The following is a 15,078-nucleotide window of genomic DNA, read 5'->3' on the forward strand; positions in this document are numbered from 1 at the left end:
GAAGGAGAGAGGAGGAAAAAAGGGGGAGGTAGTGCCTCTGCCCCCACTCCGGTTATGACGTGCACTTGGAGTAAAACCCAAAAGGAGGCACAACTCCTTGCTCCCTTAAGGGAAGTAATGGGTGAAAATGGGTCAGCAAAGGTAAAGGTCCCATTCTCCACTAATGATTTAGAAAACTGGAGAGAAATAGCTAAAGGGTACTGAGATGATCCTGCAAGAATAGGAAGGAGATACGAATTAATAATCAAGAATCAGGACCCTGATTGGTCAGATGTGGATTTGATGTCAGAGGAAATGGCTGAGACAGAGAGACAGCTAGCTTCAAAACCAGCTCAAATCCATGTGCAAGCCCAGGTGACTGGTGGAACTTTGCAAGGGAATGTAGATGATCATGTCCCATGAACTGACCCGCACTAGGATCCAAACGATGGAAATGACTATAGAATGTTATGGAGATATAGAAATTGGGTTAAATTGGGGATAGACAATGCAATCCTGAAAGCCATTAAGTGGTCAGCGCTTTACACTGTCAAACAAGGGTCAAAGAAACTCTGACAGAATTTTTGGACCAGTTAAGGGCGGCCATGAGAAAATATACCACTCTGGACCCTTCGTGCAATGTGGGGTGTCAGCAGCTGAAATGCCCCTCTGCCCCACCAGTTCTAGTAGCAGGAATGGGGACATAGGATTGATGGGGACCTGGCGCATCGACCTTAGCAGGTCCCCCGGTTAACATTAAGCCAGGGGAGGCAGGAAAAGGATGTAGAATTTTTAATTGACACAGGCTTCCTTTTCTGTCCTTAATCAAGAATTAGCACCCATAAGCAACGATTTTGTAAATGTAGTGGGAGTCACCGGCCAACAGGAAAAGGCATTCTTTTCAAGACCCCTTATGTATACAATGGCAAAGCAGATCAGAATGCATTGATTTCTCTATTTGCCAAATTCCCCTGAGTCCTTATTAGGGAAAGATTTATTAGAGCAATTGGGAGCAGAAATTACTTTTAAGCGGAAAGGGAAAATGGAGTTTAAAGTAGGGGATCAAAGGTTAATAGAGGTACTTAGTCTAGCTCTGATGAATCCAGAAAAGACACAGAAATTGACACCGGCAGTTCAAGAAATTATTTGTCAGGCCTGTCCAGGAGTGTGGGTTACTGGGATTCCAGGGAAAGCCAAGAATGCATCCCCTAGAGTAATAGAACTTAAAGAAGGAAAGGGACTGGTACGGAGGAGGCGATACCCTTTGAGACTGAAGGACTACAAAGGAATTGAGGGTCCATTTAATAAATTTCTAAAGTATGGGTGGTTTATAGAATGCGAGTCAGAATACAATACCCCTGTACTCCCAGTACAGAAACTAGATGGTTCATACCAGGTAGTACGAGACTTAAGGGAAATTAACAAATTGCTAAAGACTTATGACCCGTAGTTGCTAATCCATATATACCTTACTTAAAAAGTTAAGGGATAGCCAGACATGGTTTACCATGCTGGATTTAGAGAATGCCTTCTTCTGTCTGTCCTTACACAAAGAAAGTCAGAAATTGTTTGCATTTGAATGGGAGAGCCCCACCACTGGTAGGAAAACTCAGCTTACATGGACAGTGTTACCTCAGGGCTTTAAAATTAGCCCAACGATATTTAGGAAGCAGTTGGCACGAGATCTCAAAAAGTGGCAAGTCCCTTCAAACAATGGAACCCTCCTGCAGTATGTTGATGACCTTCTAATAGCAACAGAGACTAAATCTGAATGCATTCAGTGGACTGTAAACTCACGGAATTTTCTTGGATTAAATGGATATTGAGTGTCTCAACAGAAAGCTCAGATGGTACAGCAGCAAGTGACCTACCTGGGATATGAACTGTCCAGAGGACAACGAGAACTTGGAGTAAGAACGAAAAGATTCTGTGGGGCAGGGCTTGGTTGCTCTCAGCAAAACCCCCAGCACTGCACAATTGATAGAAGGAGAAGTGCTGGAACTTGTCAGCCACAGGCCTTGGAAAGAATAAGATAAGAACTTAGTGTAGGAGGAACAGGGGGTGCTGACTTGGTGTTTGTGTTAAGATTAGGCGCTGTGGAACAGATGTCCTGTAACTGGGAGTTATTGTTTTTGTAGGTAGGACTGTTGCAATTAATGTTTAGAAAAAAGCCTTTAGCATTAGCCAATTTGTGAATGCCTAATGTAGAATGTAAGCCAATAAATCTTTGGCATGCTTTAAAGAAACCAATTAGTTTGTAACATGCTATCTAGGAACTAGTATAAAAGTATGTGAAGAATCATAATAAATCGGACACTCAGCTTGCATCAAGCTGCGTCCCGCCTCTCAGTTGCGGCAAAGGGGGAAAGCAGAAACTGTGCCTAATTAATTTCAGGGACCAGGGCATGCTTTAGACCCCCCAAAATAGGGGTTTTCAGGGACTCATATTCTAACTCCCCCCCCAAATGTAGGATATGGGGGGAGAAACACCAAACCACCCCGAAAATAACTGGGGGAGACATGGACCCCAAAATGGGAGGTTGAGGATGGCTCAGAGGTCTCAACAACCCGACAGAATGGAAGACAGATTGGGGGGAACCAAAAAATTATTTAGGGGAAGCATTAAGTGCCACCTCCAGCCCTTACAAAATGGGGGTTTGGAGGGGCTCCAGGGTCCTCTCCAAAATAATTGGGGTGGCAGGAAACACTGTAGACCACCACAAAGGGGGGCTTGTGGTTCAAACATTGGAACCCCCCCTCAAATTATCTGGGGGGAGGACGGTCATGGGACCCTGTAGCCCCTTCCAAAATGAGGATTCAGAGGACTCAGAGCCCCACAAAATGCTCATCCATGTTGAAGAGCTTCCTCTTCTTGGCCACCATGACTGGGGGGGCGGAGACACGACTGACATCATAGGGCAGGAGTGCCACGCCATTAGGGATGTCATAACCAACATGCCAAGGACCCAGGCTAAAGGAGGAAGAACGCAGCCGACTCAATATGAGTGATAAAGCATGCTTCATTTTATTGATTTTCGTTACAGCCTTTTATAATCCTTCTACTAATTATGCCTACTAGTCACTAGCTGATTGGCTTAAGCTCTAAAGGTCGTATTCGCACGGTCCACCTACTTGCAGTTAGCTAACAGCACAAGCTTCTCATAACACTAAGTTTCTCATGCTACTATTTCTAATTCCTCTTGACTTGTTTTCGATACACGACAGTACCATAACACAATGTTTCTCAGACCACCGTTATCATAACACTAGGTTTCTCAGACCACTATTCCTAATTCCCCTTAACCTGTTTTCGACACACCACGGTACACAGGGCTGAAGCGTCCTTGACATTCTTCATGTATCAGCAGCTGCGAGCAGCTGCAGGCAAACCCTAGTGAGGCCCAGCATCAGCAGCTAGAGCAGGCTCTGATCATACAATTGCTCGGTGGGCTCAGGACCCTTGTCTCTGAGCCATTCTCCAACACCCCTCCTTGCCTTACAGGCCTGTCCGTCCCTGCCCGCGCTCCTGCTGTGTGCTATCTCACACCCACGCTGCTCTCCACATGAGCCTGTAGCCCACTGGAACCACACACAGACGTCTAATTCCTCCTTCTGCACGCCCCGCATATCAGTGCACTGGCACTTCAGAGAGGTGCCCGGTGGCACTGATTTCCAAGAAAGGATGTCACAGGACCATCAAATTACAGTAAAGTTGAGGTTTGGAGGGACAGGACTGGACCCAGTATTGACCCCTGTAGTGCCCCACTGGTGACCGGCCTCCATCGAGACCTGATGCCACTGACCACCATTCTCTGGGCTCAGCCGTTCAGCCAGGTTTCAACCACCTCACTGTCTGCTTCTCCAGCCTCTGCTTCACCAGCTCTTCGATGAGGATTTTTTGGGAGACAGTGTCAAAAGCCTTCCTGAAGTCCAGGTGGACAATTTCTACTCCTCTATCAAGCCAGTCAGTCACTGGAGAAGTTTATCAGGTTATCAGATAGGAAGGACATTTCCTTTTGTTGGCTGTGCTCTGGACCTCTGTGTGTCCATTGGGGCCTGGCACTTGGAGTGCCCTGAAGTTCTGTAATTTTACACCCTAGAAGGACTCAGCCAGCTCAAACACAGGGAAGATATGATGGAAATGCTACCAATTCTTTATTTTTGTGATAGCAAATAAATACTACTGGGGTCTATCTAACCTCTTCAGCCTCCATTTCTCTCAGTTCTGTTTAGATGAAATGAATACATTAAATGTCTTAATAGAAACATGTCCTGTTTAGAAGTTCACCATTAAAAGCGTTCATAGGAAACATATTTTAGAAATGTCTGTGTGAGTATAGATTTATAAAGAGGGAGAGAAAGTGTCATGGGATTGCTGGTACATTCAGGTGTTTGGGAAGTTCCCCCCATTATGATGCCAGTGAGAGTACTCAATTCAGTGTCCCACGTTAACTCCAACAAGATATAACCCCATAACATGAGATTTGCAGCTTAACCCAGTACCTGACCCTTTCCCAGCCCTAGCCGTGTCCAACATGGGGCTTTACAGATCGCCCTTCTCTTTACTCTGCTGGGATCGGGGCCAGGATAGAGGCCAGGCAGGGCTGGCCGGTCTCCCCATACAGGAATTGTGATCAGCAGAAGGATGGAGATGGTTTAGCAGCCAGACTCCCATAAACCTGGGTGAGCAGCCAGTTCTGGAAATGGTCATTGAGAAAGGCTGGGGGGTGACAAATGTCTTGGGACACCTTCCCAGTCTGGCCAGGCCACCGAGAGCTCAGACTGGCACCCTCTCTCCTGCACCTGCATGTATTTCATCTTTTTTACGAGCCCTGGCTCCACACAATTCATCCACTGGAGTGAGTGCTCACTCTACACGCTCACACAGTATAAGCTGTGCAATGGCATATTCTCTCCCAGGCACTTTCTCATCAGCCCCTCCCCAGCACTCCCCATCTGCACCTCCCTCCCCCCAGCCCAGCCCAGAACAACAGCCCAGTATTGGCTGGCCCCATGGCATTGCCCAGCGCAGGGTGCTGCAGAGCTCTGGGCACTCACCCCACACCACAGCCCCTCGGAAGGTCACAGCAGCTCCTGGGGCACAGCGGGCTCTCAGCCTCCCCATCAGCCCCAGGGCTGGGGCCAGCCATGCCATGAGCAGACGCAGGCCAGCGTCTCTCTCTCTCTGCTGCTCTTCTCTCCAAGAGATCCTGATTGCCCAGTGCTGGCAGCCCCTCTGTGCCCGTCCCTCTCCCCAGCACAAGACTCCTGCACTGGGGGCTCCCCAGGCAGCTCCTGCTGTGCCAGCGAGAAAAGCTGCCCAAACTGGTGCCTCCAGAAATAGGTCTGCTCTTGTCGTGGGATGTCACCTCAGGCACGGCCCTGAGCTGGCGGTGCTGCTCTGCAGGGCAGTGGTGGCTGAAAGCCACGGGGAGATGGTCCCAGGGAGATCCCCATGGATCAGCCATCATTTCCATTGCACTGGGCACCCCCACGTGAAGGGGCAGCACAGGCCTATTCCCTAACACATCCCCCCATGCCCTCCTGCCCTGAACCCCTGGAGAACCCCAGCACAGCAGCACGCTCAGAGGGGCAATTCCTTCAGCCTGTTCCTGACCTCAGCTTGAGAAGAAGAGACCAACCTCCAGACATCGGTACTAAGAAAATCCCCTTTTATTATGGTTATGCTGCATGAGAGACCAGATGTAATGTCCTACCAGACACATGCAAAAGGCCTCTCTGTCAGAGAGGCTGGTTCATATCTCTGAAGAATAAGACTGACTACAGATATTTAAAAAAAAAAAGATTTAGAGAGATAAAATGCTCAATGTACAGTAGGTTTCAGAGATTAATTTGAATCACTTCTGAAGAAACAAAGGCAGTTTATTGCTGGTGAGAGAAAACTGACTGAATCAGCTTCTTCAGTGCATCCTTGATCCCCTGGTTCCTCATGCTGTAGATGAGGGGGTTCACTGCTGGAGGCACCACCGAGTACAGAAATGACACCAACAGGTCCAGTGATGTGGAAGAGATGGAGGGGGGTTTCAGGTAGGCAAAAAATGAAGTGCTGACAAACAGGGAGACCACGGCCAGGTGAGGGAGGCACGTGGAAAAGGCTTTGTGCCGTCCCTGCTCAGAGGGGATCCTCAGCATGGCCCTGAAGATCTGGACATAGGACAGCACGATGAAAACAAAACACCCAAATCCTAAACAGACACTAACCACAAGGAGCCCAACTTCCCTGAGGTAGGAATCTGAGCAGGAGAGCTTGAGGATCTGGGGGATTTCACAGAAGAAATGGTCCAAGGAATTTCCTTGGCAGAGTGGTAGGGAAAATGTGTTGGCTGTGTGCAGGAGAGAATAGAGCATCCCAGTGCCCCAGGCAGCTGCTGCCATGTGGACACAAGCTCTGCTGCCCAGGAGGGTCCCATAGTGCAGGGGTTGGCAGATGGCAACGTAGCGGTCGTAGGCCATGACTGTGAGAATAACATACTCTGATGGTAACAAAAATACAAAGAGAAAAACTTGTGCAACACATCCCACATAGGAGATGTCCCTGGTGTCCCAGAGGGCATTGGCCATGGCTTTGGGGAGAGTGGTGGAGATGGAGCCCAGGTCGAGGAGGGAGAGGTTGAGGAGGAAGAAGTACATGGGGGTGTGGAGGTGGTGGTCGCAGGCGATGGCGGTGATGATGAGGCCGTTTCCCAGGAGGGCAGCCAGGTAGATGCCCAGGAAGAGCCAGAAGTGCAGGAGCTGCAGCTCCCGTCTGTCTGCAAATGCCAGGAGGAGGAAGTGGGTGATGGATCTGTTATTTAACATTTGCTTTGTCTGGACATATGAGCCTGTTCAAGGAGGAAAGATGACAACACATTAGGGTATATTTCTCCTATAAATATCAACACCGCTGTCCTTATTCCATCCCTGTCACTACATGGCACCCCACTTTTTTGAGATCTTCCTTCAGTTCTGTAGCTGGAGCTGTGGTAGGTGCTGGACAAGCATTTCATGAGGGGAAGGGTTTTTGCATGCTGTCTGCCAAGGAGTGAGATCTTTGTGTGACTCTGTCAGAAAAACCTGCCCTAACCCAGAAGGGCTTGTCAGCATTTGCTCTACCAGTGGTGAGGAATGGGGAAAGCAGAAGACAGGCTGAGAGGGTTTTCTGCTGCACTCAGGGAGAGCAGAGTGAGTCGTGTGAGGCAAGAGGATTTTCTGTGCCTTAGTGCAGAGTGAGAGCAGCTGGTCTGTCTTTCTGTCTTGTTCCCAGCTGCCCTGGACTTGCATTTTTCTGAGTCTGAGAGCCTTCACAAGCACATGTTAATCTGAAAAGCAACCAGACACAGCTGAGAGCAGAGGGATCCACTGCAGAGCGCCAAATGACTCACCCTTTCTCCAAGTCTCAGCACCCCACTTTAGCCAATGACACCCACGGCTCACAGAGTCCCCTGGAAGCAGCAGACAGCTGGGATGGACACCCCAAGGAGAGAGCCAAGGGTCTGAACCATGGAAAATTCTTAAGGGAGAGCCAGCTCCTGGCCCAGCCTCACAGACTGCATTTCCCAGAGCTTCACGGCTTAGAGGAAAGCTGGGACACCTCATTGCTGGGGGCACATCTGCAGAGGAGGGCTCCAAGCTCTGTGCCTGACTCTGCAGCTGAAACCCCCCTTCCCCGAGAGCCTGTCAGCAACACCAAGGGCATCTGAGCAAGGCAAGGAGAGGGACAGACGGGCACTCAGGAAAGCCTTTCCCTTTGCAGCTCTGCACAGCACCTCCCAGACAGCAGCAATGCAGGACAGTCGCCCTCAGGCCCTGCTCAGCGGGAACTGGGCCCCTGGCAGCAGAGATGCACTTCATCCCTTCTGCTGGGCTGCTGGGCCAGGAGGTGACTAACGGCCAGGAGCCACGGGCTAAGGGCTGTGCTGGGTGGCAGAGGAGACAAGAGGAGTGTTGCTCAGGGAAGGAGTCTGCCCTGCAGCAGGGTTTCCCTTAGCATTTCCCTCCCTCCCTGCCCACGTCTCCACTGCCTCGAGCTGTCCAGGCTGGCAGTTCTGTCTTTGAGCCCATGTTTCCTCCCTGCCAGTGCTCACAGTCCCCACCCAGCCCCTGTGAGCACAGCTCTGCCATGCAGCCACTCCGTGTGTACAGGGGTAAAAGCACAGCCCACCCAAACCTGATGAAAATGGAAAGGTGATGCTGGTGTGTTCTGTGGGCTACTGGGGCATGAAGGCACTTGCTGAGGTTCCTAGTGAACCTCACTGTTACAGCTTAAGAATTTCAGCCCCCGCTCTCATCTGCACAGCTGATAGAGATAGAAAGATTGAGGCCACAGAAAAGTAGAAGCAGAGAGTCCAGAAAGAACAGACAGAAACAGAATATCTCTGAGATGAAAGTACTTGTGACAAGTTCCCTGGGAAATGAGCTGGGAATAATCTGGAGCTATGAGCATCCCTGATCCACGCAGCAGCAGCCTCTGCAGAGCAGAAGGAGCCTGCCCTGGCGGGGGTCTCTCCTTCCCCCCACAGCTTCTCCCCACAGCGCCATGGGGAGCTCCCCGGGCAGGCTGAGTGCTGACCCTGGCAGGCGGCAGAGTCCCTGCCCCAGCACACAGCCCCCTGGGGTGCAGGGACCCTGCTGGGAAGGACAGCCCTGGGCACCCCTGCCTGCACACCCGGCTGCACACCCTGCAGCCGGCCCCGCCAGAAGGCAGCCCTCATGCCCTGGCCCTCGCAGGGGGCACCAGGGAAGCCCTGCTCGGGAGCAGATCCTCCTCCTCCTCCTCCTCTCCTCCTCTAGGCAGGAGGCAGATTCCTGGCGGCTCTGCCGCCTTCCCCAGATCCCTCCCCGAGCTGCAGCTGCATTGCCCTGCACCCCCAGACTTACTGTGGCCAGGGCCCTGACGCTTTCTCCTCCTCGGAGCTCTCAGCAGCCTCCCAGCCCAGGCTGCCTTGAAGCTGTGTGTGCCTCGCTGCTCTGCCCTGGGTGCCTGCAGGCAGTGCCCCAGCCCTGCTGCGCTTTGCAGAGGAGCTGCTCCTGGGCAGAGCTGTCTCTCTGCAGCGCTGCCCACTTGCCAGGAGCTCCCTCCGGCCCAGGAGCCCGGCCCAGCTCAGCACCACAGCAACAGCCCAAGGTGCCACTTGCTGTGGCCCCTCTGGGCTCCCTCCAGCTGTCCCTGGGGCTCCAGGGAACCTGCTGTGACACAGCCTGATGCAATCACTGATAATCCCTCCTTCAGCTGGGATAGACACTATTTCCAGCACTGCCATTTCTTCTAAATTCCAATTTGGTTCCTATAATCAGTCTTTACTGTCCTGTCATTACATAGGACACCCAGGCTCTTATTGGGAGGCACCTGTAGCTGAGCTCCTTTTGTCATCTCAGGTCATGATAGAGATGGATCATGAGTGAGCTGTTCAGACACAGTTAGAGATATCTGAGGGTCAGGAGGTGTTCCAAGAAATGTGCAGAAGACTGCAAGCTCAATGGAGCAGTGCTGAGAGTCAGGACAGCATCTGGGTTCATCTTCTTGGAGTCTGAAGGGGAACATCTTTGGCCAACAGCAATGACAGCAGATCCCACATTTAGTATAAGTGACTCTGCCACTGTCTGTTTTGTTCCGGGCAGCCTGTGCAAGGATTCCTCTGAGCAAATGGAGTCATGTACATTTGGGAGAGCTCAGTTTCTCTTGTCTTTTCCATCAGCTGAATTTACTTGATCCCCACAACAGTGGTCTCATGAACACCTCCAAATTGCTTCACCAATCTTAGGACATTTATGCTGTTTAATGACAAACAGGGCTTCCAGTGTTACGTGAGGTGCCAAGGCTCTCGCACTCAGCTCCATGGGGTTGGCTGGGACAGCACTGGTACTATACATGCAAGCAATCTCCCTCCAGATCGGGGCTGTGACAGACCCCCCGCACAGCACTGCAGACAGATTCGGGGCTGCTGTGCAAGCCACTGACTGCCACCACTGCAGTGTGGCAAGGTCTGTCCCTTCTCTATCCAGGAGATGGAGAGCAGTCCAGGAACAAAGGCACATCATCCGCAGTCTCACACAAGTGTTTACCTTCTCAGACTGTTGGTTTTATCTCCAACAACAGTACCCACCCCTGAGATGCAGTCAAGGAAATGACCAAAATTTTCACACAGGCCTGTCAGCAGAACCTAGCTGTTCATGGAGATCACCTCCACATCCAATGATGTCCTCCCTAGCAGAGAAGACAGCAGTAAAATAAACCTGAATCTACCCAGGACTGCACTTCACTGTCCTATTTCTATCACATGTAGATGGCGAGAGAGATGAGATATTTCATGTCCTCTTTGCCTCATCTTTCTCAAGTTCTCCTAAGCCATTGCCTCACAGGCATCTGGAGGAAAACAGCGAAGGTGGATAGGAATGAAAAGGGGCTACTTGATCAACTCAAATGTCACCTGTCCAAAAGAATCAGATTTATCAATCTGTCTATATATAGGGAGAGAAAGTGTCATCAGGTTGCTGGTCCTTGTCCATGGCCTATGAAAATATTTACGGGAATGTAGAGAACAATGTCAAAGTTCTGAAAATGAACTCCCTTACACACTGATTGCACCAAGGACTTTTCTGAAATGTTGAAATTTTTGCTAATATCTTCACTCCAGAGTTGATGCAGTTGATCACAAAGTGGTGGTCACCACCTCCAAGATACATGAGGGTAGATGAAACCCTGACATGGGAGGGAAATATGACCCTGGGCTGAGGGAGACTTTCTGGAGGGGTACTGGTGACCAGCATCTCAGTGAGACAACTAATTTCTCTCCTTGAGTAGAAGAGGAAGCCTGGACAATTGCACCCAAGCTGTCACGTGTTGGACGAGAAAGAGAATGAGTGGATCTAGATGTTGCAGAGCCTACCTGAAGATGTACCTGTAACCCAGATAAACTGGATGAGTGGATTTGGCTGTGAAAAAGGGTGATTCATTTCTTTTGTTCTTTTCTTCCCTCTGTGAATCGAGGGAGCTCATGACTTGAGGTGTGAGTAGCTGGGAGTGAAAATGGACAGAGTCTGGGTCAGGGAGTGCTCTGGGGTTCTTGGGATCTCTGCTTGACAGAAAATATGATTTTCTTTGGTATAAGGCCATCTCTGCTATGGAAATTGGACTGCAGACGAGGGAAGTTGGGCTTCATATACATCAGAGATGTGTGTTTTATGTTTTATTAAACTCTGCCTGCATTTGGTTTTCTTTTTTGGCAATTAAGAAACATCCTTCAGTGTCTGTGTATAGCTTGATTCCCAAGTATGGCAGGTGGGAGTTGGTGTCTATGTGTGAAACGTGCAGCTACAGCCTGTCGTGGAGAAAGCTCAGATTGGAACAAAGGTGCTGTAAGTCCCAGGGGCTGGTAAGAGACATGTGGGGTTGGAGGTAGGACAAACACTGTCCAGAGAGTGTCTGACATACAGGGTCTTGACTTCCCCCTATATTCAGACTCGATAGGGAGAAGTTCAGGATCAGTATCAATTGGAATTGGGTGATGTCTCTTAGTGTGTAAGCACAAAAGTAAGAACTAATCAAAAAAGAAGATATTGTTTCCTTTGACATTTAGTACGGAAAGATTTATACTATGACTACACTCCTGAAACTACCCGAATTCATCAATGGAAACTAAGGAATGCTGTTATACCCAGAGACTTGTCTTGTGCAGACTTTTATGTTATTGAGCCCTCTGGTGCCCAGTTGCTGAACTGCAGATCCTGGAAAGGGATTGACTGCCTCTAGAGAAGTCGGAGTCAGCAGGAACCCTCCAAGTTCCTGAGGGTGTCAGTGATGGCCACCGAGGTCCATCACTGAAGAGCCCATGGAGGGAATGAGGAGACAAGGTTCCTGTCCTGGGGGTGGTGAAGCAGGAAGGCAGAGGCACTGCTGCCAGGCTGAAAATCAAATGTTCAGGCAACTGTGAAAGCCCTTGATGTGTTTCCTCACGCAGGATGATCAAGCCCTGACCCCATAGCCTGGGAATGGGGATCCTTCCCCTCAGGGGATGCTGAGGAATCTTCACACAGACACCTCACATCTTCTTCATGTCTTTCACACACACACTGTCACACATAACCCCACTCCCTTGGACAGGAGGTTTGTGCATCCTCCAGGCTCCTGGATGTTTCCTGAGGCCCATCCAAGTGTGGGGAGTGAAGGAAGGAAAGAGAGGTGTCTGGTCCCCATCAGCCCCAGGGCTGAGGGCCAGCCATGGCATGAGGAGCGGAGGCCAGTGTCTCCCTGTGTCCCTTGCTCCAGTCTCCCAGGCATCTTTATTGTCCCCTGCCAGCAAGCCCCTCTGTGCCAGCCCCTCTCCCAGGAAAAAGAATCCTGGACCAGGGCCTCCTCAAACTTCTCCACTTACCCCAACAATAGAGAAACTTGTCTTGAGCTGGTGCATTCAGAAATAGATTTCTCCTGAGAGGAACGGATGCTAAAGAACATGCAAAAAGATATGAAGAAATTGAAGGAGTAATTTCCCAAAATAAGAGAGCAGACTTAATCACAAATGAGGATGCTCTTATGGTCCACTGACACAGACCCTGGTTACAGATTAAATAACTGCAGTTAGGTATTGGCCAGGTACAAGATGTAGAAAGAGAACTACAGATTTTAGAAATTGAGATAGAGAAGTTTGGAACAGCAGCTCAGTTTGTAAAAGGAACATATAATCACAAGCGTAAGTCACAATAAATGCAAAGCCAAAACACACACACATCCAGGGTGGTTCTGTCCTGCCATGGGAAAGGGGAGAGAGAAAGGCCAGGAAAGGGGCTGGGTTTGGCTGTTGACTTGGGCTGCAGAGATGAGGAGTCAAGGGAGTGGGTGGGGAAAGATGGGCAAAGGCAACACCAATTGTGGTGGTGATTGTGAGGCCACGACTGTTACAGGAGCCTGATTGGACAGCAGCTGGCCCCAGAAATTTGGGGCCAACACGTGCATCACAAAACCACTCATCCCAGCAGAGACAAGCTAGGGACAGAGAGGCAGGGAGAGACAGACCAAGGGCAGGTGGCACGAATGGTGATGATGATGAGGTGGCTTCCACTGCAGCAGCCTGACTGGCCCTCAGGAGACATGCTGGCCAGCAGGCATTCTGAGGTCATCCAGTACATCTGAGAAGCCACCCAACAGAAATGACCTCCTTGGGGAGGGGAGGGCTGAGGCAGGTGGAAGAGGCCCACCTGCGTTCTGATTCTGGGGGCACCTCTGTTCTTGTGACCTGAGCAGCCATGGCAGACAGGAGGGCAGGCAGGGCTCATGGCCACCCTACTCAGGACTAGCCCTGAGACTGCTCCAAAATCTTTTCCTTATCTCCAGGGTGAACATCCCCTGTTTCACCCAACCCTCCTCTTTCAGCCTCTTAACATGCTCCATGGTGGAGAACCCCATTCTGTATTCTTCAGGACCTCCTCATTGGTGCGGAGAGGCTGCAGGGTGGTGCCCCTCAGCCTTCCCTTCTCCAGGCTGCACAAGCCCAGCTCCCTCAGCCTCTCCTCACAGGCAAAGTGTTCCAGCCCCAGCCTGTCTTGGGGGACATTCACTGAACCCCCTCCAGCTTGTCAACATCCTTCCTGTACTGGGGATTGCAATCCGGACACAGTAACCTGGACAAGCCCCTCTCTTGATCTCCTGGCCGTCCTGCTGGCCACAAAGGCCTGGGTGCAGCTGGCCTCCCTTGCTGCCAGGGCACGCGGCTGCCTCCTCTCCAACCCACCAAGACCTTTCCTTTTTACTATATTTTCCATCTGTTGGTTTGCAATGAAGGTAAATTCTGCTGTGCCCGTGTGCAGCCAGGTCTCTGAGGAAAGCCAGTGGGAGCTGGTGCAGTGGAGCTGTAACATCCAGCTGCGGGCCTGGGTGGAGAAGTCTGATGGAAGGAGTTGTGCAAGTGCCAGGGGGACGATGAGAGAAGTGGCAGGGCTGGGGAGGTGAGGAATCAGGCTGTCCATGCAGTGTCTGACCTTCAGGAGGAGCTGGCCCTACCCATCTTGACAGCACTAGGAGACCCTCTGCATCAAGATCAGAGGAGGCTGCAATCACTTCTTCTGTAAACAGAAAAAGTAATACAGTAGACTTAAACCTAAGAAATACTTCTGTATGAAATGCTCAGTCAAATGTTCCCCTTTACATACACTCCAGAGACCTCTGCAGTTATCTGTCCAAGGCTTGATAACTGAAGAAAACAATTGGAGGAGACATGGCTTTTTACATTTGAATGAGCCCCATGGTGTCTGTGATGCTGAGACCATGAGCTTCAGACACCAAGAAGAGCCTGAGCGAAGGGCTGAAGAAGTCAACATCAGAAGCAACCCCTAAGGTTTCAAGGAGTGTTAATGGGTCCCAGTGAGGGCCATCAGCAAAAAGCCTCCTCAGGGGCTGGTTAGAGCAGGAAGTTGGAGGTGTCAATGCGAGGCAAACAAACACAATGTTAAGGTGGTTCTGGTGCTTACTGTACCTTAACGTGTTTAGGCCATAGGGCCAAAGCCTGATCCCCAGCCCCTGGGAAGGGAAATCCTGTCCCTCACACATTGCCCAGGGCTCTTCCTGGGACAGTGTCATGGGAATTTGCGGTGTCAAGGACAGGACTATAGTGACAAATATGGGTCTCTCTGGGGTGGGGCCGAGGGGCGTTAAGGTCCTGGTACCATAAGGTTACCGTTTGTCCAGGTAGGCCTTAGTTATGGAGGCAACAGTCATAGGCAAGGAGGAAAAGACCTTGGCTCTGCTGGGGGCTCTTAGCCTTGCCAGAGCCTTCAGTTGTCTTTCCCACAGGCTGTCCTCAGTGTCCCACACCTGCAGCTCTTTCCCTACAGACTCTCAACATCAGCCTTTCTTCCCCACCTCCCTCTCACCTGAGCATCTCACTGCCCTCACTGGTAGAGAATAGAATAGACGAGGCTATTTCAGTTGGGAGGGACCTGCAACCATCATCTAGTCCAACTGCCCGACCCATTCAGGGCTGACCAAGTTACAGCATGGATGAATGGCATTGTCCAAATGCCTCTTAAACACTGACCACCCTGGGGCATCGACCACCTCTCTGGGAAGCCTGTTCCAGTGTTTGTCCACCCACTCGGTAAAACAAATGC

At 50.6% G+C, this 15,078-nt stretch overlaps 1 protein-coding gene across 1 annotated transcript; it reads right to left on the reverse strand.

The window, feature by feature from the left end:
• Positions 1-5,862: 5,862 nt before the first annotated feature.
• On the reverse strand, positions 5,863-6,798 carry LOC122153119 (olfactory receptor 14A16-like). The gene has a single exon (XM_042789221.1). The coding sequence runs from the start codon at positions 6,796-6,798 to the stop codon at positions 5,863-5,865; it is 936 nt and encodes a 311-aa protein (XP_042645155.1).
• Positions 6,799-15,078: the final 8,280 nt, after the last annotated feature.

This window comes from Tyto alba, unplaced genomic scaffold (genome assembly GCF_018691265.1).
Source record: "Tyto alba isolate M040663 unplaced genomic scaffold, T.alba_DEE_v4.0 Super-Scaffold_15, whole genome shotgun sequence".
In the NCBI taxonomy this organism is placed as follows: Eukaryota; Metazoa; Chordata; class Aves; order Strigiformes; family Tytonidae; genus Tyto; species Tyto alba.